This window comes from Dreissena polymorpha, chromosome 1 (assembly GCF_020536995.1).
Source record: "Dreissena polymorpha isolate Duluth1 chromosome 1, UMN_Dpol_1.0, whole genome shotgun sequence".
NCBI classification, from domain to species: Eukaryota; Metazoa; Mollusca; class Bivalvia; order Myida; family Dreissenidae; genus Dreissena; species Dreissena polymorpha.
Genome location: NC_068355.1, coordinates 81386668 through 81413456, shown reverse-complemented (window position 1 = coordinate 81413456; position 26789 = coordinate 81386668). Strand labels below are relative to the sequence as shown.

At 35.0% G+C, this 26789-nt stretch overlaps 1 protein-coding gene across 6 annotated transcripts in view; it reads right to left on the bottom strand.

Annotated features, from left to right (window-relative positions):
- Positions 1-26789, bottom strand: part of LOC127837709 (protein CASP-like) — a 149619-nt gene that overhangs the window by 95438 nt on the left and 27392 nt on the right. For 5 of the 6 annotated variants that reach the window (XM_052365033.1, XM_052364991.1, XM_052365021.1 and 2 more), the window contains exon 2: positions 13409-13519. In XM_052365033.1, the coding sequence (XP_052220993.1) occupies positions 13409-13519 (111 nt within the window). Of the gene's footprint in view, positions 1-13408; positions 13520-26242; positions 26377-26789 lie in introns of those variants that run through there. The other variant, XM_052365002.1, reaches the window with a different exon arrangement.

Sequence of the window (26789 nt, the reverse complement as noted above, 5' to 3'; positions counted from 1 at the left end):
TTGACAGGCCGGTAACTGCCAAAATTCCAGCAGCATGTTTCACATTTGGCATTATAAGGGCTTCCATTCACGATGGCTTAATTTTTTTGTACCATCAGATCACTGACTAAAAAAACTTGCAATGCTTGTGTCATTTTCCTAGATAGATCAACTGATAAGCCTAAGCAGCGTTATAAGTCGGCAGTGAATATCTGCTGCATAACTGATTGGTTGATTGGTCTGAAATAATAACTACAGTGAGCGGGCCATAATGAAACCCTGGTAAATGGTGTTTTCAATTATCCAAACTGCTTTCTAGATCAGGGTCCTAAGTGTTTATAGAGAATTACATTTGAAATCAAGGATGGCAAAAGGCACAGAATGATGATGAAGTCACACTTGGGTAAATAGCAGTGTACTAACATTTTCTCAACAGAAGTGAACTCAATTTGTTAAATGCCTTACAGATTTTTATTGATCCTTAATGGTAAGTTCAAATTATATCAATTGAATCACTTCATCTTACAGCATAATTACGCATTTTGTATGATTATCCATTCAACAGAAGATTACACAAACATGCACACAAAAATCATCATCATTGGTCCAAGTTTTTTTAAATATGTGCAATATTTTCTTATTATTAATATGGTGTACTTAAATAAATCTCAGTAATTGGTTTAAGCCAGAACCCAGCAAATTTCTTCACATTATCTGACTGTGAGCAATAGGAAGGATTGAAATGTTTGCATAGTTTTCAAGGAAAATAACAAGTGCAGGTATCCAAAATGTTACATGAAATTCGGAGTCTAAGATTATGACTAAGTTGAATCTTAAAAATGTTCCTGGTTATTGAGCCTCAGTGTCTTTTATTGGTCAATTTTTGGGTTGTAAATTGGACCCACTCCATATCTCAATACGTACATATTTTTCCAAAAACCCTGGGTAAAATACCATAGAGATGGTATAAAAAGTGTGGTTTTTTTCTTCGACCAATTCAATTTATCTCTATTTTCAGCTCTTTATGTTGACCCTTGGCAAATCGAATGTTAAAATCACTTTCATTGTCAATTTTTAGGCATTTGAAGCCAAAAACAAGAGATGTGTTTGTCAGAAACACACTGCCCCCTACTGCGCTCCTTTGAAGCCATATATTTGACCTTTGACCTTGAAGGATGACATTGACCTGACTTTTGACCACTAAAAATGTGCAGCACCATGAGATAAACATGCATGCCAAATATCAAGTTGCTATCTCCAATAGCGCAAAAGTTATGGGCAATGTTAAAGTGTTCGGACGGAAGCACAGAGTGACGGACTGACCGACAGTTCAACTGCTATATGCCACCTTACCGGGGCCATAAAAACACACACAATTAAATAACCTTATTTTTGTAAAACAATATGATGTTTCCCCATCCTGACCCGATTCCCAAGATGGTGAAACAAAGTAGCTCAACCTGGTAAGTCAACAATCATCAAACCTTCCGCTTGGATGAAGACTTTGAAACTGTCATGAGCCCCTAAAAAGCTCAGCTATGTATTTACCAGATAAAGTGAAAGCTATATACAATAGACAATCCTTGAGTGTCAGTTTCAATTTGCAGTAATCAATGCCAGATCATTCCTGCTAATGCAATATATAACTGCAATTGTATGGCAGAAAAAAATTCTTCAAGTGAATACAGCTTAAACCAAGCAGTTTATTTGAAGTCCAACAGCAACCAATTCACTTGCATCACAGTTCTTTCTCACCGCTTGAGGAATAGGGCCCGGATTTTAGATTTTGATATTTTTTTCCGTTGTTTTTTACTAAAATTGGGGAAATTAAGGTGGTTTATTCTTTTCTCTACAACTTCTTAAAATTTCAATTAAAATGATTTGAGACAATTTTCTGGGTATAACTAGCCCTTTCATGGCTAAAAATCTCTTCAGAAAATCTATTTTCTAATACTTGTGTGGATCAATTTATAGGAAAATGTAACAAGGCGATCCAAAAGACAGCTTTTACAATCCCTTGTTCAGATTGTTTAAATATTGAGGTAATCTTAACCTTGAGCCTGCATGAATCTCAGACTCGAGACATGTTTTCTGAACATTGTCTAAATGACCAAAACATTTACACCAACTTTCATCAAATCCTTCAATGGATATAGAAGATATTTTTGAGGATATAGAAGATATTTTTGAGGATATAGAAGACATGTTCAAGACACAAAATAAGAGGCTCAAACTTTTGACCTTAAAATATAACCTTGCCTTTGTTATGAGCAGGCATGATTGGCATATCTTCTGCATATTGTCTAGATGACCTAAACATGTCAGCTGAATTTAAAGAAAATACTTCAAACGGTATAGGAGCAGACAATACAATGAAGATTAAAAACTTCAACCTTGAAGTGCAACTTTGAACTTGAGCTAGCTTTCCTGATATATTCCTTCTGTACATCATCTTAATGACCTCAACATTGAAGCCAAGGTTCATGAAAATCCCCTTATGGGTTAAGGAGATATGGATTAAAGACTAACATAGGGGTAACAAGCATATTCCTTGAATTGATATCCCCCGCCAATATGCTTCTGGACACTCATACCAAGTTTCAATGAAATCTGCCAAAGCACTTCCAAGATATGGCTCTGGACACACAAAAAGCATTATTTCAACATACAAAGGGCCATAACTCTATTATTATCAGTTGGTGTACAATGGCATTTGGCGTGCATCATCCGATTATCCATATATATACTCATAAGTCTCAACGAAATCCACCAAAGCACTTCCAAGATATTACTCTGGACGGACAGACAGAAAGACGGACGGACAACGCCAAAACAATATCCCTCCGCCTATGGCGTAGGATAATAACAAGAGCACCGCCTTGCGGGTGCAGACCGCTCATCTATTTTCTTTTTAAAGATGAAGGGACTCTCAATTTCAATCACAAAGGAGGGAGGGGTGGAGTGAGGAGGGGTGTATAGTGTGGGGGTGTAGACATTTATTACATTATCTTCCCAAAATGCGGGAAAAAAAAATGGGGGGTGGGGGGTGTGGGGGAGGGGATTCTTGAGTGCGATGGTTGGACGGTATTTCAAAAATAAAATAATAAAAATAAAACATTTGTGTTTTTTAACCGTTTCAAAAAAAAATTAAAATGGGGGGGGGGGGGGGGATGAGGGTGTGGTGGTCATTTGTGAGATGATCTTAAAAAAAAAATTAGGGGGGGGGAGGGCACGGGGGATGGTTTGGGTGGAGTCTATTGTCGTATGTCAGGTAAGAGTAGTTTTGTCAAAGTATCAATCAAATCTAATCATAAATAAAGAAGTTATAGCAATTTTAGCAAAATTTAATAATTTGACCTTGAGAGTCAAGGTCATTCAAAGGTCAAGGTAAAATTCAACTTGCCAGGTACAGTCACCTCATGATAGCATGAAAGTATTTGAAGTTTGAAAGCAAAAGCCTTGATACTTTAGAAGTTAAGTGGATTGAAACACAAAATTTAACCATATATTCAAAGTAACTAAGTCAAAAAAGGGCCATAATTCCGTAAAAATGACAACCAGAGTTATGCAACTTGTCCTTTTACTGTACCCTTATGATAGTTTGCGAGTGTTCCAAGTATGAAAGCAATATCTATGATACTTTAGGGGTAAAGTGGACTAAAACACAAAACTTAACCAAATTTTCTTTTTTTAAGTATAAAGGGCCCATAATTCCGTCCAAATGCCAGTCAGAGTTACATAACTTTGCCTGCACAGTCCCCTTATGATAGTTAATAAGTGTTGCAAGTATGAAAGCAATAGCTTTGATACTTAAGGAATAAAGTGGACCTAAACACAAAACTTAACCAAATTTTCAATTTTCTAAGTATAAAAAGGGCACATAATTCTGTCAAAATGCCAGTCAGAGTTACATAACTTTTCCTGCATAGTTCCCTTATGATAGTTAGTAAGTGTTGCAAGTATGAAAGCAATAGCTTTGATACTTAAGGAATAAAATGGACCTAAACACAAAACTTAACCAAAATTTTCAATTTTCTAAGTATAAAAAGGGCACATAATTCTGTCAAAATGCACACCAGAGTTATCTAACTTTGCCTGCCCAGTCCCCTCATGATAGTAAGTAAAAGTGTACCAAGTTTGAATGCAATAGCATTGATACTTTCTGAGAAAAGTGGACCTAAACGCAAAACTTAACCGGACGCCCACGCCAAGGTGATGACAATAGCTCTTTTTTTTTTTCAAAAAATAGATGAGCTAAAAACTGTTGACCTTGAATTATAACCTTGACCTAGAGCAGGCATGACTGATGTATGCCTTCTTACAGACTGACAGTCGGACAGGCATCCAAATAATCCTGCCTTAATCCTGACAGGGAATAAATAAATAGAAATACTTCAGGCAAAACAAGAACTATCATTTCAAGAAAAACACTAAACAAAGAAATAAATGATAATATCTGTCTGAATGTTGAACTTGTAGAACAAAACCAACACAGCAATATAACATTGGCTCAAATTTACCTATTCTCAATATTTGTGAAATTTATTTCATTTTGCTACTGAAATGTGTTGTTACAAATGTATAACATCATTAAATTGTATCGCTATTTCTAGACAAACATCTTCACCAATAATAACCATGATGAAATGTAAAACACTAACACTTTACAATAGAAATGGTGTTCTGATAGGTTGTGAAGGCAAATTGATATGATTGATTCGGAGCATGGTGGCAGATGGTGCCGGTCTTTCCATGCTAATAAATCAGGCATGCCCATTGGTTGCAGCAGCTGCCACATCAGTTTCAAAATCAATGCCCAGGCAAACTTCATGTAACATCAAACTTAATGGCATGGCTTGTTTCAAACTAAGGGTAACAACTCTGTATTTCAGTCATACAAATATATTTGTAGTATTCCATAAAAAATCTTTAAACTTTCCAAACATTACAGAATGGTTATGCATGATTTTCTGTTGACTGCTTTTTACTTTGCTTAAAGATACCCATACAAACACATAAACACGTTAATAAAAATAATACGTTTGATTTTATAAAATCAATTAAACTTACTCATCTATCAGAGAAAGAATTTTTTGAAATGAAAACAACAAGAGTCAATCAATTTCCTTGGACTGGATAAAGAAACCTTACTAAAGCCTTCATCAGCCTTCCATACGATTTATAGCTTATCAAAGAACACATTATATCTATATTTTCTCTCATAATAAAACACTTCTTTATGTCTGACTCATAGCTAAATAAACTAATACATTTTATGGTGCCTACCTATGCCTAGAAATAAAATCCTTCAGATAGTTTTGATTAAAAACATAAATCAATTACCCCACCCCTAGCAAGTCTGATCAGCATCCCCTTTATACATGGCAGAAAATATTAATCAATCTGGCAACCAATAATGCTTTGATGTCTGTTTATTTTGACTCCATAAATGTTTTTTATTAGCCCTGCCAATAACTATCATATAATAACAGACTTTTCCTAAATTAAAAATCTAATGAGAACAACTATTATGATTTTTCAACAAACACTTTTCAAGTTGGTAATTCATTATTCAGTTATAAATGATGGATAAAAATAAAGCAATTCATAGGATATGTACCAAGTCCTTCTTAAAATGATAATGTACATGTACATCACAGTAATTCTTTGATGCTAAACTGAAGAAGTAACTAAACCTCAAATATATGAAAAAATCTAATGAAGACTGGAGAAATTAAGGTCCAAAATGATTTAAACATAAGAAAATAAACTTCCAGAACTTTTTATTAGTTTGAATACCCACACTGCCATTAGCCCAATTGATGTTTTTACCACACCTACCAAAACAAACCCCACGCATATCTGACACTCCAAACCTTCGGAAATTCCTGCCAAAATTTAAGGCCCCAACTTGCTGTAAACCTATGGCATATTCATGATCCACTCTTTTTAGTGAGTTTCTAAAATGTAAAGAAATTAGTTGACATGTAAAAAACAAGAGCACCGCATAACGGGTGCCACGCTCGGCTGCGGGTGCCTTTTTGAAGAAATGAAAGCTTGTCAGATTTATTTTTTTTAGAGGTCACAGTGACCTTAACCTTTGACCTAGTGACCCAAATATGGGTGTGGCTTGTAGAAATCATCAAGGTAAAGCTACATATGAATTTTCAAAGTTGTAGGTGGAAGCACTTTGATTTTAGAGCCAATGTTTAAAACTTTGACAAAATGTTAAGGTTTTAGCACGACGCAGACGACACGACGACCGACACGACACAACACAACGAGCTGGCTATGACAATACCTTGGGTTTTCTCCGAAAACAGAGGAGCTAAAAGTTGTACATCTTGACCAATAAAATCTCAGAATTAAAATCGAATTAATGACTAATCCGTCTTCCAAATCTGAGAAAATGAAAAGTACAGAAGGTAATTTTGTTTGCAACTATGTTAAAACTTTTGTGTTTAAACTTAATATTGAAAACACTTGTGCAAGGTCAATCACCATAAAATGTAAAATAATATAATAAAGGTTCAGGAAATGCAAAAATGCAAAAATTATATAATATGGCTTAACTATAGATCATAGAACAACACTTCACTTATTGCTCATAGCCGAAGGCACCACAAAAACACACAACTTTACAGCAATGAGTGTTCCCTTCACAAATTGATTCTAAGGACCAGCTCTTAAAATCACAGAGCCAATCATTTTGTCTGGCAGCAAAAAAACACAAGATGCCATAAACTAATCATTACGATCTAAGGTTAGATGGCAGACCACGCAGAACGTCTTATCTTCATATACAACAACAAACATTTTAACCCATTTGTGCAGCAACATTTAATTTGGCCGCTCATTACTTATGTCTCCAAGAGATCAGATGAAAACTACTGTTAGTCAGTTGAGAAGCATGTTCTTTGTTCTTAGCAAAGAATGAAAATTATATGCAGGTTTTAACCCTTTCAGTGCGGTAACCGAATTTTAAAGGCCTTTGCAAACAGTTTGGATCCAGATGAGACGCCACAGAACGTGGCGTCTCATCTGGATCCAAACTATTTGCTATTCTGATAATATTCTTTGAAAAAAAAAATGAAGAAAATGCTTATTTTAGAAATTCAGCAGACAACATTTTAGCAGACAACAAATTTCCCAGCATGCAAAGGGTTAAAGAGTCAATGCTCAGTAAATACAGGAGCAGAGAGTAAACTCAACCAAAAATATTGATATAATCTCTTTACAAATGATCATTACTGGTCATTTTATCCTATGAGAGAGAAAGCTAAGTTTCATATCTATCTCTTCCATAAAATGTTGTTAATTAAAATCTTAATAAAAGTAAAAAGAAACCAAGGCTTTATATTCCAACAACTATCACATAGTTTTTGTTGCATATTTTGTATGTATGCCATGTTTTGTGTATTTGTTTGCAATGTTGGTATGTGTTTTACAGTGCTTTGCGTTTTTATCAATGTTAATGTGTTATTTTGCAGTGGTATTGCGGTAATTGGCAGCGTTAATGTTTTTTGTTTCAGGGTCTCAAACTGCCAACATGGTAAACCCCGAATGTACTGTGTATCAGGCAGGGGGTTGGAGGATATGCCCATAGCGTTTTTTATGGAAAAAAGCCCCCTCTGTAATGGGCTCAGAAGAACCTCCTTTAGGCTCAGAAAATCCTCCTTAAATAACACATTGTGATGCTGCAAGCATCTGATGCAACCACAAATTAAAATAATATTTATCTACTTTTTATGGTAACCAGTTAAGCAATTTTGAATGCTTGGTCAAAACAGACATCTAGTGCTTTATTAAGTGCCCAAAATAAACAATCAATTATTTTGTCCTTGACCAAACCAGACAAAAATGCTAAAAACATATTGCCCTACCAGACAATCAATCCATAATCTCTTTCCATACCCAATAATCATTTGTGCCATATCTTTGGTCCTTCCAGTGTCAAAGTTTGTCCTCACCATTCCCCACCGGAATTAAGTTGACTAGGTCTGAAAGCTCTGGTGTGATGGGAGGCCTATGACCAAGACTGAGTTGTTGCCCATTGGACAAAACCACTTTAATTCATGAAACGAAATGCATTCAAAACTGTTTCTTTTACTGTAAATAATATTCCCAGGAAATATTGAAACCCAGTCTGAATGTTTTCATTAAAACATAAATTCATCAAATAAACATTTCCTAATAGTTTAATCAGCATCTTTCATCCATTGCCTAATCAAAGGCCTCTCCAACTTCAAACAGCAATAGACAGGGCGGCTGTCAAGCAACACATACAAATACCACTGCTGTTTGTATGTCGTTTCTATGTATGAAAGAACAAATCTTACCCTTTTATTCCGATGAAATCTGATCAATTAATAGCCATACAGGAAACAATGAAAGGAATTTACCACTGGCACCCTGCCACTAGGACAATGCATCATCAGTGTCTCTTCTAAATGTTTGATGTTTTTTAATAGTAAGCAATCCTAAGCATGTGAGTCAATCAAAATTGAAATGATTCAAGATGAGTTTTTCAGAGTGCTTTTATATTTGTGATTTGCATAAAGCTCATCAAATGACTCAAATAAAGATGAGCACCTTGGTAAATCATTTCAGGTTTACTAGAAGATTTTACATGAGCCATTGTGTTTTCCATAGTAATTTTCCATTTAAAAGAATTTGTTTGTGTTAATAAAATAATGCTCAATAGAAAGTATTGCATTTATACGTTAAACAAGTTCATAAAAATCATGGATTGACTTACTGTTGTCAAAGTATGGCTTTAAGGAAACTTGTGGATAGCCGGCTTGAGTCAAATGTCAAATAAGGCCACAGACATGCATCAGTCAACCTCTAGGTTTATTGAACATGATTCCGATGAAGACTGTCAATCCCAAATGAGCACTAGAACTGAACATTTCCTCAAAAAATGAGCAAAAAAGTGCCAATCAATTGAAAAGAGTGAGTCCATCACCCAAAGTTCCCAATTTTCAAATTACACAATTCACATTTTTTTTATAATGGGAAATTATTGACAATTTTCCCCATTAGGATAAAACTAATTGCTGCATCATATACACCAACCATCCTTTGTCCACCACAATCCCTCATCCTACCCATCCCTTTTTTTCCATCCTCTACTTTAGCAAATCATGCTTATTAAATGATCTGTTAAAGGAACCATATAATGCACTAAAATAATTAACAACTACCTTTTTCATCCCACCCTCTTAACCAATTATCCAATACAAATCACAATTGGGAAACAAATCACTGCACCATGTACCCCCACTATCCTGTGTCAACCATACATCCAATATCTTAGATCCTGACTCCCCTCCCCCCCCCCCCCCCCATCGTATGCACTAAACTCCCACCACACTTTGACCTCCCACAATTCCCGACCCATATGCTGACATTACCCCTGGTCCACCGCAATCATCCCATTTTGCACCATTTTCCAAAAACACATGGAAAGCTGCAATACAGTTATACTTGAAATAATAACAATATCTTGAGAGGACATCACATCAATACCAAACACAACTGCAGTTTAGAATGCATGAAAACAAAGAACCTCTTATGTATGCAACTTCAGATTCCTGGTGAATTTATGACCTTAAAGAACGTGTCATAAATCAGCAGAAAATATATAATTACAGAGATTTTTTCATTTATTTCTAGTCCAACCTGGTGAGTTCCAATAAAACAGTAAACAAGATTGACAAAGGCCCTGTGCACTCATCTCAGACCCCAAGAAACATAACTTACCTGCATGGCTTTCATAATGTTTGAGAATGAAAGGTAACTTAAAACAGAGCGTTTTTTAACCCCTTATAATCCAGATTCTATTTTGGCTAAGGCATTATTTGCTCAAATGTTCTCATCAAGTCATTCATAATAGGGCATCAAAAACTGCTGAGGATTGGACATAAACAAAATATGACCTCTTGCTTGTTTGCAATGCTTCAATAGTAACACAAGAAACACTGCTCAATTCCCTTCCCACTCATGGACACACACAAACTTATGTCCTGATAATTTAAGAATGTTGTCACATTCATCTTATAGAAATTTTAAGTTGAAAAGAGGCATAGATTATCAGTGATTAACAAAAGAGTATAAACATTGCTAAAGCACAACTTCATATCATCAGAAAGTCAGAAAGATTCACACAAGTGTAAGAGTAAATTCTTGGACATGATTGTGCCCACAGACTGACCAGCAGACGGACAAATGTACATAATGGATCCTGTATTGCACAAGATTGTGCCCACAGACTGACCAACAGACGGACAAATGTACATAATTGATCCTGTATTGGACAAGATTGTGCCCACAGACTGACCAACAGACAGACAAATGTACATAATGGATCCTGTATTGGACAAGATTGTGCCCACAGACTGACCAACAGATGGACAAATGTACATAATGGATCCTGTATTGGACAAAATTGTGCCCACAGACTGATCAACAAATGGACAGATGTACATAATGAATCCTGTATTGGACAAGATTGTGCCCACAGACTGACCAAAAGATGGACAAATGTACATAATAGATCCTGTATTGCACAAGATTGTGCCCACAGACTGATCAACAGACGGACAAATGTACATAATGAATCCTGTATTCGACAAGATTGTGCCCACAGACTGACCAACAGACGGACAAATGTACATAATGGATCCTGTATCGGACAAGATTGTGCCCACAGACTGACCAAAAGATGGACAAATAATCATAATGGATCCTGTATTGGACAAGATTGCGCCAAAAGACTGACCAACAGATGGACAAATGTACATAATGGATCCTGTATTGGACAAAATTGTGCCCACAGACTGATCAACAAATGGACAAATGTACATAATGAATCCTGTATTGGACAAGATTTTGCCCACAGACTGACCAACAGACCGACAAATGCACATAATAGATCCTGTATTGGATAAGATGGTGCCCACAGACTGACCAACAGACGGACAAATGTACATAATGGATCCTGTATTGGACAATATTGTTCCCACAGACTGACCAACAGACGGACAAATGTACATAATGAATCCTGTATTGGACAAGATTGTGCTCACAGACTGACCAAAAGATGGACAAATAATAATAATGGAGCCTGTATTGGAAAAGATTGTGCCCACAGACTGACCAACAGATGGACAGATGTACATAATAAATCCTGTATTGGACAAGATTGTGTCCACAGACTGACCAACAGACAGACAGATGTACATAATGAATAATCAGGGCTTTTTTCCTGTTATTCTGAAGCGACCTTGGCCCCCCATATTTTGTGAAAAAATAAGTTGCGAACTGTTCAAAATTTTGAAAAAATGAGTTGCAAACTTTCTAAAATTTTGAAAAAATGAGTTGCGAACTGTTCAAAATTGCGAAACAAGAGGGCCAAGATGGCCCTAGTTTGCTCACCTGAGATGAGTCGGTTCATTCAATCTTTACCAAATGTCAAACTTGACCTAGATATTGTCCAAACAAATATCCTGGTCAAGTTTCATCATTATTTCATCTGCGAGTCATGATCAATGTACCTATGAAGTTTCATGATACTAGGCGTAAGCATTCTTGAGTTATCATCCGGAAACCATTTTTCTAAGTTGAGTCACCGTGACCTTGACAGCCATTGTGTGAATACGTTTTTTGGCACTGTGACCTTGACCTTTGACCTTGTGACCTGATAATCAATAGGGGTCATCTGCGTGTCATGATCAATATACCTATATAGTTTTATGATCCTAGGCATAAGCGTTCTTGAGTTATCTTCCAGAAACCATTTTACTATTGAAGGTCACCATGACCTTGACCTTTGACCTAGTGACCTGAAAATCAATAGGGTTCATCTTCGAGTCATGATTAATGTACCTATGAAGTTTCATGATCCTAGGCATAAGCATTCTTGATTTATCATCTGGAAATCATTTTACTATTTCGGGTCATCGTGACCTTGACCTTTGACCTAGTGACCTGAAAATCAAAAGGGGTCATCTTTGAGTTATGATCAATGTACCTATGAAGTTTTATGATCCTTGGCATAAGCGTTCTTGAGTTATCATCCGGAAACCATTTTACTATTTCGGGTCATTGTGACCTTGACCTTTGACCTAGTGACCTGAAAATCAATAGGGGTCATCTGCAAGTCATGATCAAAGTACCTATGAAGTTTCATGATCCTTGGCATAAGCGCTCTTGAGTTATCATCCGGAAACCATCTGGTGGACGGACGGACCGACAGGAGCAAAACAATATACCCCCTCTTCTTCGAAAGGGGAGGGGGACATAATGAGAAAACTGCCCCCCTCCCGGCAGCCATGTTATTCAACTGACCGGAACCATTTTTTTAACTCAACTCTCGTATCAAGGAAACAAATGTTCTGAGCAAATTTCATGAAAATTTGGCCAAAAATGTGACTTCTACTGTGTTCACATGTTTTGACTATATACATATAGAGAAAAATGCCCCGCCCACTGGCGGCCATGTTTTTTCACCGATCCCGACCATTTTCAAACTCGTCTGACCTATCAATAAAACCAATGTTTTGACAAACTTTCATGATGATTAGGCAAAAATTGTGACTTCTAGAGTGTTTACAATGTTTCTCTATAGCCAAATAGGGAAAACTGCCACTATATACATATAGAGAAAAATGCCCTGCCCCCTGGCGGCCATGTTTTTTCACCGATCTCGACCATTTTCGAACTCGTCCGAGACATCAATTGAACCAATGTTTTGACTAACTTTCATGATGATTGGGCAAAAATTGTGACTTCTAGTGTTTACAAGGTTTCTCTATAGCCAAATAAGGAAAACTGGCGGCCATGTTTTTCAATGGATCGGAACCACTTTTGAACTCAACCAAGATATCATTACGACAAACATTTTGACAAAGTTACATGAAGATTTGGCATGAAATGTGACTTCTACAGTGTTTACAAGGTTTTTCTTTTTTTTGACCTAGTGACCTAGTTTTTGACCCGGCACAACCCAGTTTCGACCTCGACCGAGATTTCATTGGGACAAAGCTTCTGACCAAGTTTCATGAAGATGGGACAATTAATGTGGCCTCTAGAGTGTTTACGAGCAAAAGCTCACCTGAGCAATCAGGTGAGCTAAAAATGAGTCACTGACTTTCTAAAATTTTGAAAATTTGATTTGTGAACTTCTTTTAATTGAGAAAAGTTTGAGTCGCAAACATCTTGAAATTGTGAAAATTTGAGTCATGAATTTCCCAAATTGTGAAAAACTGCCATTCTCACAGAAGGAAAAAAGCCCTGATAATGAATCCTGAATTGGACAAGATTGTGCCGAGACTCTGACCCACAGACGGACAAATGTACATAATGATTCCTGTATACCCCTCTCTACTTCATTGCTAAGGTAAATTTTCAGATAATCAGCGCTCACCTCTGGCGTTGTTTTCTTGAATTCACGCGAAAGATCCACAAGACGTTTCCTGGAAGTGTCGCTCTCGTCTTGGCGGTTGGCTAACTCAGTGGCAGTCGTGTCAAGTTCTTTCTGCAAGAAGTCAAATGAAAATCTTAAATAACAAGAACATTAATTGGCAAATTTACAATTACTAAACAATTGCTGTTTTTTTCTCGCAAACCATGGGGGATTAAGGTGGACAGTGTACAAAATGACCTAAAATTAATTACCAACTTTGTAGAAACTACGTAGACACTCATGTCTTTAAAACTCAAACAAAGTTCTTATTCATATATGCCTGCAAACAAGCTAACCAATTCAGAAAATGTCTATGACACCCATGGAAGAATCTAGTCACATAGAAAATACATTTTTATATATCATAATTGATCAGCAGTCGTCGAAAACTGGGCTTAATGCATGTGGCAAACCGATAAGTATCGTCCTAGATTAGCCTGGGCAATGTGCTTACCGCTTGTATGGAAGTCTCTTCTAAATGATAACCAAGAATAAGCAGAATGAGCTTCAGTAATCTCAGAAGATACTTTCTATTTATATGAGACGCGTTCTGATAAAACTGGGCTTAATGCATGTGCGTAAAGTGTTTTTCCAGATTAGCCTGTGCAGTCCGCACAGGCTAATCAGGGATGACACTTTCCGCTTTTATGATATTTTTTCGGACTGCACAGGCTAATCTGGGACAACATTTTATGCACATGCATTATGCCCAGTTTTCTCAGAACACGGCACATATTATACAGTGTCTTAAATCAGTTTTTTTTCCATTTATCAGACAAAGATTAATTCACTCTTATTTTATCAATAAAACCAACAATCTTACTTTCGCTTCATCTTTTTATTACTCTTGATTGTCAATTTGACACTATAATGAAGACACACACTTATGATTATGCACTTAGTTGTGCACTGTTAAACACCAGCTGTAACCTGCTTTGAAAATTCAATTAGCTAAAAAATTCACAGTTTTTTATGAACTGAATGGTTACAAGGGAGGTAATTATGGGTTAACACTGTTTTCTATGACAATAAATTTAAGATCCCCAATATCTGGGATTATACACCCTCTGAAATCAATCACAGTTACACCATTTTCAACAATAAATCACAGACAAAAGAAGTCTTCCTTAACATGCCTATTAAATTCAAGTCAGCGCATAATCCCAGTGTACTATATCGCAATAAATGTGAAAATCAACACAATTTTGCAATTTTATCGTCAACGTTTTAGCATTTTTATAGAAACCATTGAACTCAAACAGATCAAATTGCTAGTTTTTGTGACTAGATCTCAAGTAGTTTATCCTGCCATCGGTTGAAGGAAGAAACACATTTGAATTTTAATAGGCTGAATGTGTTTTTGTAAATAATGAATATCTATAGCAACCAATGATACCATCATTTATCTGCCTCTGTATCAATTACAGGGCAGGTAGATTTTTATGGTAGCAAAACCTATCGGATACCTTCTATACAAATATCATCTATACATATCTCTATCATTCAAACAGCATCTTTGTAAAGAAAAATAGATTTGTTCAGCACGTGATATATTGCTGTATACAAATATTGGCTTATAAGAGTGGCTTGTAAATATGGTTATGAATTGCCCTAAAAGAAGTTTCCTATCAAAGAACATATAACATGCATTGTTCTCTAGAAAAAACACTGTTTATTCCACAAGCAGCTTCACCGATAAATCTACAACATTTTTAAAACACACTAAATTAGCCAATTTTAGACTTGTCTCATACAAGTGTTAATTTAAATCCCAAAGATCTCACAGGGCACATACCACTAATTGTCATTCAGTGTCATCTATGGAAATTCAAACGCCTAACCATCAAACTGTTTAGTACAGTGTAACCTTCATTCAGAAAATTGCAATTGTGGGAAGTTTGGCAGGTGACCTTTGATTGTGAAGGTCAACTGAAAATAATTACACAAAAACTTACGGCAAAAGATTCCGCTTACCATAAGAGCAACTCATTTACAAATAAAGACAGCTACCATAAATGTTTCAGCTATCACTTACCAGGCGTCTTCTTTTAAACCATAATAGTGACATGTTATTTATTGTTCCCAGCTTCATTTCAATTTATTGCAGCTTTTTATTATAATTTCCTTTCAATTTAAAAGCTGCCATCTTCCATAGATTGTTTGCTGTAACAGTACATTTAACTGTTACTCTTTATGACTCTTATAAAGGGGTCTAGGTAAGGTCAAAGGTAAGTCACAAGTTTGTTACAAACCCAGGTGGTATTCTATAGCCTTAGTAGCTATTTATGTCCCCTTCTCATAAGGATATTTGTTAGCACTTGAATCTAATCAATTTACTGACAAGTAATTTCCCTTAGAATAGTATTTTGCTACATAAAAGTTTTAATTTGGCACGCACAAGAAACATAATTATACAGACACAAAAATAATTATTATTATATTTAACTATTATTCTTTTAATACCATCTATGTCAAATTGAGACTAGAGTTTGTTACACTGTGACAGTATTTTGAACCCACTATAACCCAACCCAATCACCCCAAATTATACTTTGTAGCAAGTTGTAACAGAAGTTCTAATTTTGAAAGGGAAAAGACCTTCAGACCTTTATCCTTTATCTTAACATTCCCAATCAAGTAAATGGCTACAAATCGACCCAATTGGGCTGAAAAGTATTTTATTGGCTACAATTTTGTCTTCATAAAATTTCAATAGCGAAAATTAAATGAAGATGCTACAGCAAGGCCAATATGGCTGAAAAAAGCCTGAGCCTGGCAAATCTTGTTGCCGCTAATATCCTCATAACTTAATTGTGATGAGGCCAGGTACAGTGGCTGTTGACATCCTATTGATGCTGCAAGTGGAGACAAGGTCAACTTGTCTTGCCGTGCTTTCCTGTCGGGAATTTGGTGTGCCAAAAGAACATTTGCAAATGATGATAAACAAGGAATGTGTTTGTCAGAAATACAATGCCCCCTACTGCGCCGCTTTGGAATTAAAATTTTAAGATATCATTTGGCAGGTTTAGAATTTATCTCCCTTTTAAAGCTTATTACTTCCCTTGATTTATATTTTTTTTACTTTTGACCTTGAAAGATGACCTTGACCTTGACTTTTCACCACTCAAAATGTGCAGCTTCATGAATTACACATGCATGCCAAATATCAAGTTGCTATCTTCAATATTGCAAAAGTTATGGCCAATGTTAAAGTTTTCGGACAGACGCACAGACTGACGGACTGACAGACGGACTGACGGACAGTTCAACTGCTTTATGCCACCCTAAGGGGGCATATAAATTTAACATTTGTTGCAAGCGTAAAATGTCCTTTCTTATAGGGAGACTGGAACTTCACTTCCTATCAAGACTCAAACTTGGTCAGGACATCCATAAATATTTGATAACACACAAAAGCACAAAAATGTAGTGGGGGAATATAATACTATAGTCAATCTTATTTGTCCGTATTAATACCCCTAACTATATTGTTGATGAGGTTAAATGTAAAATATAAAACACATTATTATAAACACATTTTCTATGTAAGGTCTCACAAATAACACGAGGGAAATATTTCATAATATGAATAAATGTATGAGTGATACAATCAGATAAAAGCTGACGACACCGAATCTGCACAAAATATATCTCTATTTAAAAAAAAACTGCATTAACAACATGTTATCTTGATTAAACCCAACAAAAATATGAAAATTATAAGCCGATTCTTATGGTTTCTGATTCAAATCAATCCAAACATCAATATGTATTGGTAATATAAAATAAATGGAAGCAAATTTATTAAGCTTGAATGCACACAACTATCTTTTCAGTATTTAATACATTTTCCATCACTTGGGGGTCAAATTCCACATGTAACCTCGAAATATGATCGATATTCAGATATGCATGGAAACCTTTTCAACCACTCCATTATTGAGTTTGAAATCAAAACTCCTTGAACAAAATATTTGTCAGACAAGCCTATTTGTAATCAGTTTTCAAAGGACATAGCCCACTCTGTAAGCGAACTGTGATATGAAGATTATTTTGGCTTTGAAGAAAATTTCAGATTTTAAAATATCTGTCAAATGGTTGTATAAATAATAATGAAATGGCAACAAAAGTGACATACTGGCAAAAAAGGTTTGATTGCCATCATCATAAACATCAATATCAATATCAATCATCATCATCATCATCATCATCATCATCATCATCATCATCATCATCATCATCATCATCATTAAATTATACCAACAATTAACTTTACAACTTGATATACATCAATTTAATAAACAACAAGAACAAATTCATTTGATAAATCAGCTGCACCATATTAGATATAACTTACACCATAATCACTACCAACACCATTCCAGTTTGTATAATCATTTAAAAAATAAATGAACTGTTAAATAAATCACAATATGGCTGATTGTTAGCAGACAGCAGATGTGATTGTTATTGAATCAAACTTCATCCAAAGCAAGTTTTCTTGAAAATCACTTGATTTTACACTTGAATACAAGTGGAAATTAAGTAAAAGTGAAATAATATAGGTGTCAATATGTAAATAATGATATTGATTTAAGAATATATTTTGTCTATTCCCTTAATCAGTCATATGTAAACTCAACAAATAAAAAACATGAAAACAAAAATGTGTACAATAAATAGCTATAAACCAAAGATTTAAAATCCACCCACCTGATCAAATCATTAAAAACCTCTCCTAGGCAACTGTCCATCTAACAAGCATATGTAAACCTTAGAACTCTTGTTATCTTAAATCTTGCCCAAATCTTTACAATACCCGAGATCATTAAAAATTGCCGAATCAATCCATTCACCAATAACCATGACGATCATTTAAACCCACTCTGCTGGGTGTACAGTTTGACAAAATAAGAAAATCGATCAAACATGAAAATTTATCGCCTATCACCATCAAAGCTCCCAACAGGTCTGACAATACTGCTGGGTTAATCTCATAGCATCCTTTTCATTTGAGTGGAGTGCACTGTTGAATGGGTTTTCAAAAATATAAATCTTATATGACAATACACGATTTGGTAGATATAATTTGATCACCCTAGGTTTGAACTGAATTAATTTTCACCTGACTGGGAGCCTGTGCGATATCAGATCATGGATCAGTATTGTACATTGCTATAATCATAACACGGAGGCCGATCTATCGGGTATGATACAGCAATCAAAATGTTGAATATCTATAACTTCATTATGGGTGAGCATGATCACAGAACATATACTTTCACCAATATGTATGGTATATGTAACTCAGTATCAGACCCTGACCCAAATGTGGAAATCACTTCCAGCTGTGTTTTTCACTGAGTAAAATTTAATCAAAACAGAGTGACATTATATAACATTCTATCAGAACTATGTAAGAAAACCATATTAAGTATTCAGTATTCAATCAAAACAATGCATCAATCCTACAGTATTGAGTTAAGGCATAACACATAGCAAAAATGCAAATTTCCACACAAAAAAAGACAGGAAGCTGATCCTGAGCATTCTCAGAGTAATGAAAATTGACAGGCCTTCATGTGGAGTCCACAGGAGATCTTGACCTCAAATGGCCCACAAATTGAGCCTCTCTAAATCCATCAACCTGCATGGGATCAGGAATTGATAGCTGGGCAGCTTAGGAATGCCCATCAGATACCTATAAAATCCTTTTAAATGCCTGTACTAAAATCAAATGGATTTTATGTAAACTCTTTAGACTTGAAGAGAAAAGGATAACATCTATTATGTTAGAGCAAAGAAGAAACAATGACTATACTTAAAGTATGAAAACAAACGATACCACATGCAATATTTCACAGCTTACAGAATTTTAAGAATTAACAAGAGCACCGCATTACGGGTGCCACCCTTGGCTGCGGGTGCATTTTTGAAGAAATAAAAGCTTGTCAGAATTTTTTAAATTCTTTTAGAGGTCACAGTGACCTTGACCTTTGACCTAGTGACCCAAATATGGGTGTGGCGTGTAGAACTCATCAAGGTACAGCTACATATGAAGTTTCAGAGTTGTAGGTAGAAGCACTTTGATTTTAGAGCCAATGTTCAAAACCTTAACAAAATGTTGAGGTTTAAGCACAACGCAGACGGCGGACACGATGACGGACACGACACGACGAGCTGGCTATTACAATACCTCGGGTTTTCTCTGAAAACAGCCGAGCTAATAAAGGAAACATTGAAATGATTTCAGTAAAAACACAATATTTACCCAAAAGTATTATTTCTAAAAATATAATTTTTTAATGACCTTGACATGAAAGCAAGCAAGAAACGATGTATGTTAACTATTGTGATTAAAGAAACACAAACACACAATAATCTACATAAGTTTAAAAGTTACTCATATCAGGAATAATTGAATCTAAATCCACGTAAAAATGCCTGAACGCCAAGAAATATGATTTGAAAAATGTACCCTCAGGTTTCTCCAAAAGGTACTCATTTATTTTTTTAAGACCATCTACCCCTACCAAACACTGATGGTTGTCCTGAGTTGACCTCAGAAATGTCTATGCGACTGATCTATGAGCCTCTTAGCTGGTATCCCAGTTGTGCCTAGCCAGTGTGGCTTATCAGAGCTGTATTGACAGCATACATGATTTGCTATGATTTGCAACATAGCAACATCATATTCAATCAGAATCTATCTGCAGTTGAATTGTTGGAGCATTATTCATGCAAAGAAAATGTACATGTTGGGTTTCTTGAAAAATCATTTTTATAAGCTATTAATCCTGGTTTTTATAGTGCACAATTTGTACACTTTTTTATGATGCAAAATTGATGTTTCAGAAAAGATTATGCCCACTGACACAAAAGTCTTTTTGTTTCCATGTCTTTAAAATTCAAATACTTCTTGAATATCATAAGCAAAGACATGAATATGATCATTGTACCCCAGTTGAATCATGACTCCGCTGAAACTTGTGCACCAACATTTATATTGTAATAAAATAATTTACAAATCATAAATAATCATCTCCATATTTATTTTCAAATTGATCTTAATTTCAGATTTCGTTTGTAGGCATGATCCCTTCCACACATACTATAATATTCAGTAGAGATTTACACAACTTTACAATACAGGCACTGAGAGGAAATATCTCCAGCTATCTTGCAGCCTGGGTCAATAACCATGAAAATGATACATGATAGAAATAATTTCTCAAAGAAAAAACAATCTGTATTAGTTAGAGAGCAGGCCAGTTTTTGTTCAGAGTTGATCTCTTAACCACAGATAGTCAAGATATTAAATATCTGAAGATATGGCAGTAAGATAGTGTGAACAATGGAATCTTTATGGGGAATTAAGGATCTATTTTATTATTTCCAAGAAGAAAGCAGACATGATGGTTATTGCCAATTAGCAGGATATCTGTTTGATATGAAATATCTATCAGTAACTGGTCTGAATCTTAAATGCCAGGAAAAATCAGGAATCAAATGGTCAAAAACCTGTTGAATGTTGTACAAGTTTCTATAATATTAATCTTTCATTACTATTACAAATAATATATATATATATATATATATATATATATATATATATATATATATATATATATATTAGGGATGGCATCGAATACCAATATCGGTATTCGAATGTTCGCAAATTTATTCAATCGAATATTCGAATATTCGCATAAAACTGCTGGATTGATTTTTCCTCGTTATGTGTTAATTTCCATTGGTTTGTAAGTTATATCCGTTTGCTAAATACGAGGCTGTTTATTAACGTTGCTATCGAATAATTGTATCACGGTCGACTAATACTATGACCGATACTGTGATCGGGCACAAATAGAATGAAAAACATCGTGTCATAGAATTTTATTTTTTAATGATTCCATAGATTTGTAGCAGACCGCGCATATGTAAAACTAAGTTTACACACATTACACGTTGCGGTCTTCTTATCCACAGACCGTGTAAAGTATTCCATACTGCAGAAAGGGCTGGTGGCATTTTCAGATTTGAATTATGATTCCTTGATGATTGTTTAATTTATATCATCTGTTACTTTTGAGTAATTCACATATTTAAATGTCTGTTCAAACTGTGATCACAAAAACTAAATTATTATTCGCCAGTAAATTGAAGCCCTTAATTGGTACCTAATTGACAAACAACAGTTCGGGCCCTTTCTCATAGTAAGTATATTGCATTGCGCTATTTGAGTAATTCACACATTTTAATGGCTGTACATACTGTGATCACAAAACTTAATTATTATTCGCCAGTCAATTGAAACCGTAAATTGGCACCCCATTGGCGAAAACAGTCGGGGCCTTTTTTAGAGCGTGTATATTGCATTGCGCAATCAACACTGATACGGGCCGCGTTATCAGTTTGACACGAAGAACGTCACGTCAAACATGTTACTACCAGGTGATTTCGGTTGCTTTTTAGTAAGCGGTTCGCAGGTCATTAAAAATTGGTGAAATTACGTTTGGAAAAAAATGCGAATATGCGAATATCATTTTTATTATTCGAATGCTGACCATTCAATCGAATATTCGAATAATTTTGCCATCCCTAATATATATATATATATATATAACCATTTTTTCACAAATTAACACGTTCAGTGCATGCTTAAGCTCTATGTCTCTTACAACTGTCTTTTACCATTAAAACACTATTTTGCTGATATTTAAAATATTCACTGACCTTTCCATATAACACAAGTTTACTTCCCACTACCACTGCTGCTACACAACATTAAAAACCTCCAACCAGTGGGCATAAGGTGTTCAGCCACTTGCTTCACCACTTGCAGTCAATACAGTATTCAAACCACTGACACTAAGTTCTCAGCCGCCCACCTTACCTATGCACTGACTCATATAGCCACACTCACTCTGATATAGATACATCCCAAAATAAAAATTCAATACATATACCAGACACCAACAAATGATTATCTTTTACCAGTGTTATCTACTAAAGTATGCCAATTAGATGACTTAATTACATACTTTCTTGCAAGATTAATTCCGCCCTCTGATTTTCACAACCTTTTCTGACCCTGCCCAATCAATAACTGATACAAAATAGATAATGTCAGGATTTCATATTGTTTTTCAATTTCTGGAGTCAAATAAGCCATTTAATCAAGTGCCATACCAAGGATTGATTGCCGAAGTTATTCAACAAAGTGGAGGTTTTCTTTCTTTAATTTCTCAGTTATGATGTGGGTCTTTAAAACAAGATTTTGAAACCAGTCTAACTGTGATATTTTTAAAAAGCACTTTTGAAGAACACATGCAATTATTTATGTTTGTATTTAAAAAGAAACATAAATTTGTAGATTTATTTTTCATAATGACTCCAAGTAACGAAATAATAATTAATACAGGCAATCAGAAATAAATATATATATTTACCCCTGCTTCGACTATATGGCATCAAATTTATCTTTTACCCCTGCTTCGACCAAATACTATCACCTCTATCTATTAACACTTTCTTCAACTATAATATTTTATACCTCTCTTTCATCATATAACCTTGCTTCCACTTTATGCCATAAATTCTATCATTATCTCCCCTTTCCACTTTACGCTCTCACTTCTATCATTTAACACGGCTTCAGCTATCTTAATTCAATTCTATTATTTAAAAATGCTTCCAAGTATACCTTCTATTACTTCTATCATATACCCCTGCTTACAAATAAGCCCTCAATAATATCATTTATCCCTACTTTCAAATATGCCCCCATTGGTCAAAATATCCCCTCTTTCAATATATACCATCCCTGATATCATTTACCCCCTCTTCTATGGTACACCCTAACTTTCACACAGCATATCACACACCAGCCTATTACAGCATGGCATGACCTTCCAATCAATCAATCACCAACAAAAATGGTACCTTCTGTTTGGCACTTGGCAGTAGTATCAAACAACAAATTATGTCTTAACTTTGAACAAGTTTGTTCATCTTTGAAAGCCCTCTTCAATGACATAATGTGATTTGCATTAAACTGATATCTTTGGGAACTGTTGGCAAGATAAAGGCCTGTTTTATCGACAGAAAATGATCTTATGACCCAATTTAATCAATCGTAATGATCCCAATAAAGGGGTTTGGTTCATCCAAATTGATAAGACATTGGCAACGATAAGACTATCACTTTCAACTACAATTTCTTTTGCACTGCACTGTCTAGCAGTGTATGTTTTGTTTTAAAGATTCTCTCATGTTACAGGATGTGATAGCCTAGCTGCATTCTCCATACATGAACTAAACAATCCATTTCCTACGCTTTTAAGCAACTTTTGTGGCACTCAACTTTTAGACCAATTGGTCACTATTGATAGGATAGAGACACATTCACATAATCAGTGATTTGCATATCGAAAAATGTCACTTATTGCAATGAGAAAATAGAATAATAAATGAAAAACAAGAGATGTGTTTGTCAAAAGCACAATGCCCCCTTAACTGCCCTGCTTTGAATTATAATTTTGTTTTATTATATCCCTTAAACAAGAGCTGTGTTTGTGAAACACAATGCCCCCTATTGCGCCGCTTTGAAGCCGCACAGCAGCTATTTTATATAAAAAAAGACCTTTGACCTTAAAGGATTACCTTGACCTTTCACCACTCAAAATGTGCAGCTCCATGAGATACACATGCATGCCAAATATCAATTTGCTATCTTCAATATTGCAAAAGTTATTGCAAAACTTTAACCAAGGTTAATGTTTTGGGACACACACATACAATGACAGACAGGCCAAAAAACATATACCCCCGATCATTCGTTCCGGGGGCATAAAAAATATTACTTCCCTTGTGAAAATGATCTGTACCTGCCAAATGATAAATAGAAATTATCTCCCTTTAAAGTTTGTTACTTTCCTTGGATTTGTTTTTTTTACCTTTAACCTTGAAGGATGACCTTGACCTTTCACCACTCAAAATGTGCAGCTCCATGAGATACACGTGCATGCCAAATATCAAGTTTCTATCTTCAATATTGCAAAAGTTATGGCCAATGTTACAGTTTTCGGACTGGCACACAGATTGACAGACTGACAGTTCAACTGCTATATGCCACCCTACCGGGGGCATAACAAACAGAATCTACTGACATAGATATGCTTTGAGCCCCTAAGCCCAAACAGAGACATTTGTGTTTTATGATTTCTATGTCCCTCACAGTGAAGTCATGACTGATAGACACAATTATAGATCTTATGACAAAAATAATTATACCCAGGGCAGCAGCAATACATAAGCGTACAAATAATTCATTTTTATGTGAAATGTAATGAACAGTACATACACCTGAAGCTTGCCAAAAAAGTCCTTTGCATGAAATCAAAGAATTATTTTTGTCGTGAAAAAATACACAAGAATCATGAAGATGCATAAGATGTTATAAAACATTAGTTGAAAGCCACAGACTCTGTTATTTACACCATGTCTTCTGTAAGACTCTTTATTACATCATGTATTTTCTGCAAGACTCTGTATTACACCATGTCTTTTTTCTGCAAGACTCTGTATTATACCATGTCTTTTCTGCAAGACTCTATATTACACCATGTCTTTTCTGCAAGACTCTGTATTACATCATGTCTTTTTTCTGCAAGACTCTGTATTATACCATGTCTTTTCTGCAAGACTCTGTATTACACCATGTCTTTTCTGCAAGACTCTGTATTACACCATGTCTTTTCTGCAAGACTCTGTATTACACCATGTCTTTTCTGCAAGACTCTTTATTACACCATGTCTTTTCTGCAAGATTCTGTATTATTCCATGTCTTTTCTACAAAACTCTGTATTACACTATGTTATTTATGAAAGGTTCTTTTTTTAATTAAGATTTAAATAAATATAATAAACCATTTTGAAAAAAAAAGAGTTTAATTTTCCACTATCGTTTATGACCATAAATGAGCAAAAGTAAATAATAAAAAAAAAATTGAATTGTAAAGACAGAGCTTAACGATTCTGGTTCCCGTTCCTGTGATTCACTGATTCAAGTCCATGTGCATCTTCACAAGGTCATTGTGAGTGAACTCATCTGGTCTTTTAGTCTTATGTGTATTTGTTATGTTTTTTCTGCATATTACATGCACAGAGCTTAACTATTCTGCCCCCAATCTTCAGTCGTACACATTTTTGCAGATTTTGCGTGCCAGACTAAAAACGAGAATTATACCAGGTTACACTTAACTGTTTTTTAAGATTGGCGCTTTTTTTGTTTTTAAAATGTCTTTGTCAAAAGCAGCTCAACACATAAATATAACCTTTTAAAATATTTTCTATTTTTACTTAACTGTTTGTAAAATTTGATTCAGTGATCCTTTTTCGACATAAGAAAACAGAGATTTTTTTTTTGATTAAATAACTATTTCTAAACAAAAATTTTGAATAATATTATAGCCTTTATTGCAATTACATTTTATATATTTACATATATAAACACATTATTAAGGTTTGCTTTACTTTCCTTTAAGGTCTTTATTATTTAAATGTTAATTTATCAAATCTATTTAAACTATTTTCATGAAAATCTGTTAGTCACAATGCAAAAGATACATTCACACAAAATATTAACATGTTATTTTTATTTCAAACAAAGCCCATTTCATTTCTGTGAAATTTGTTCACACTTATAAGGAAAACTACTTCAGATTCGCCAAGTGTACAAGAAACTGCCACAAAAATCAATCAAGTACTCTTCAAAAATATAGAAAATATTACCGCATCAGTAAGTGGCCCTAAAACTGAATATCCGTTCAGAGTCAATTTAAGTTGTAACATAAATGCCTCTCATACCAGCAGCAATGCGATCAATTGTTCGGTAAATTAGACTCTTGATTGGCTCTGCCCAGAGGTAAGTAGCCAATGGGAAATGATAACAAATGACATAAGTGTCGTCAATAACTGTGATCCAGCTCTTGTCAACCATGGTTTATAAATATTGTTCATCCTGGCAGTGTGCAAACAGATTATATGTATCTTACAAAGAAACTGTCATAGATAAGGCCATTTAAGCAGCCTTTGAGATGATCCTATTGACAAGAAAGCCTTGATTTAATTGTTTTCCAATTAAAGTAGGGACACTGTGCCCCATTTCAGAAACATCTTCAAATCATCTTAGAATACCAGACAATTGTCATGTGAACTTAATAAAACAAGAGGGCCTGAAAGGCCCAAAGTCGCTCACCTGAGATAAAAAGATATTATTGGGACAAATATTCTGACCAAGTTTCACAAAGATCGGAAAATAAATGTGGCCTCTAGAGTG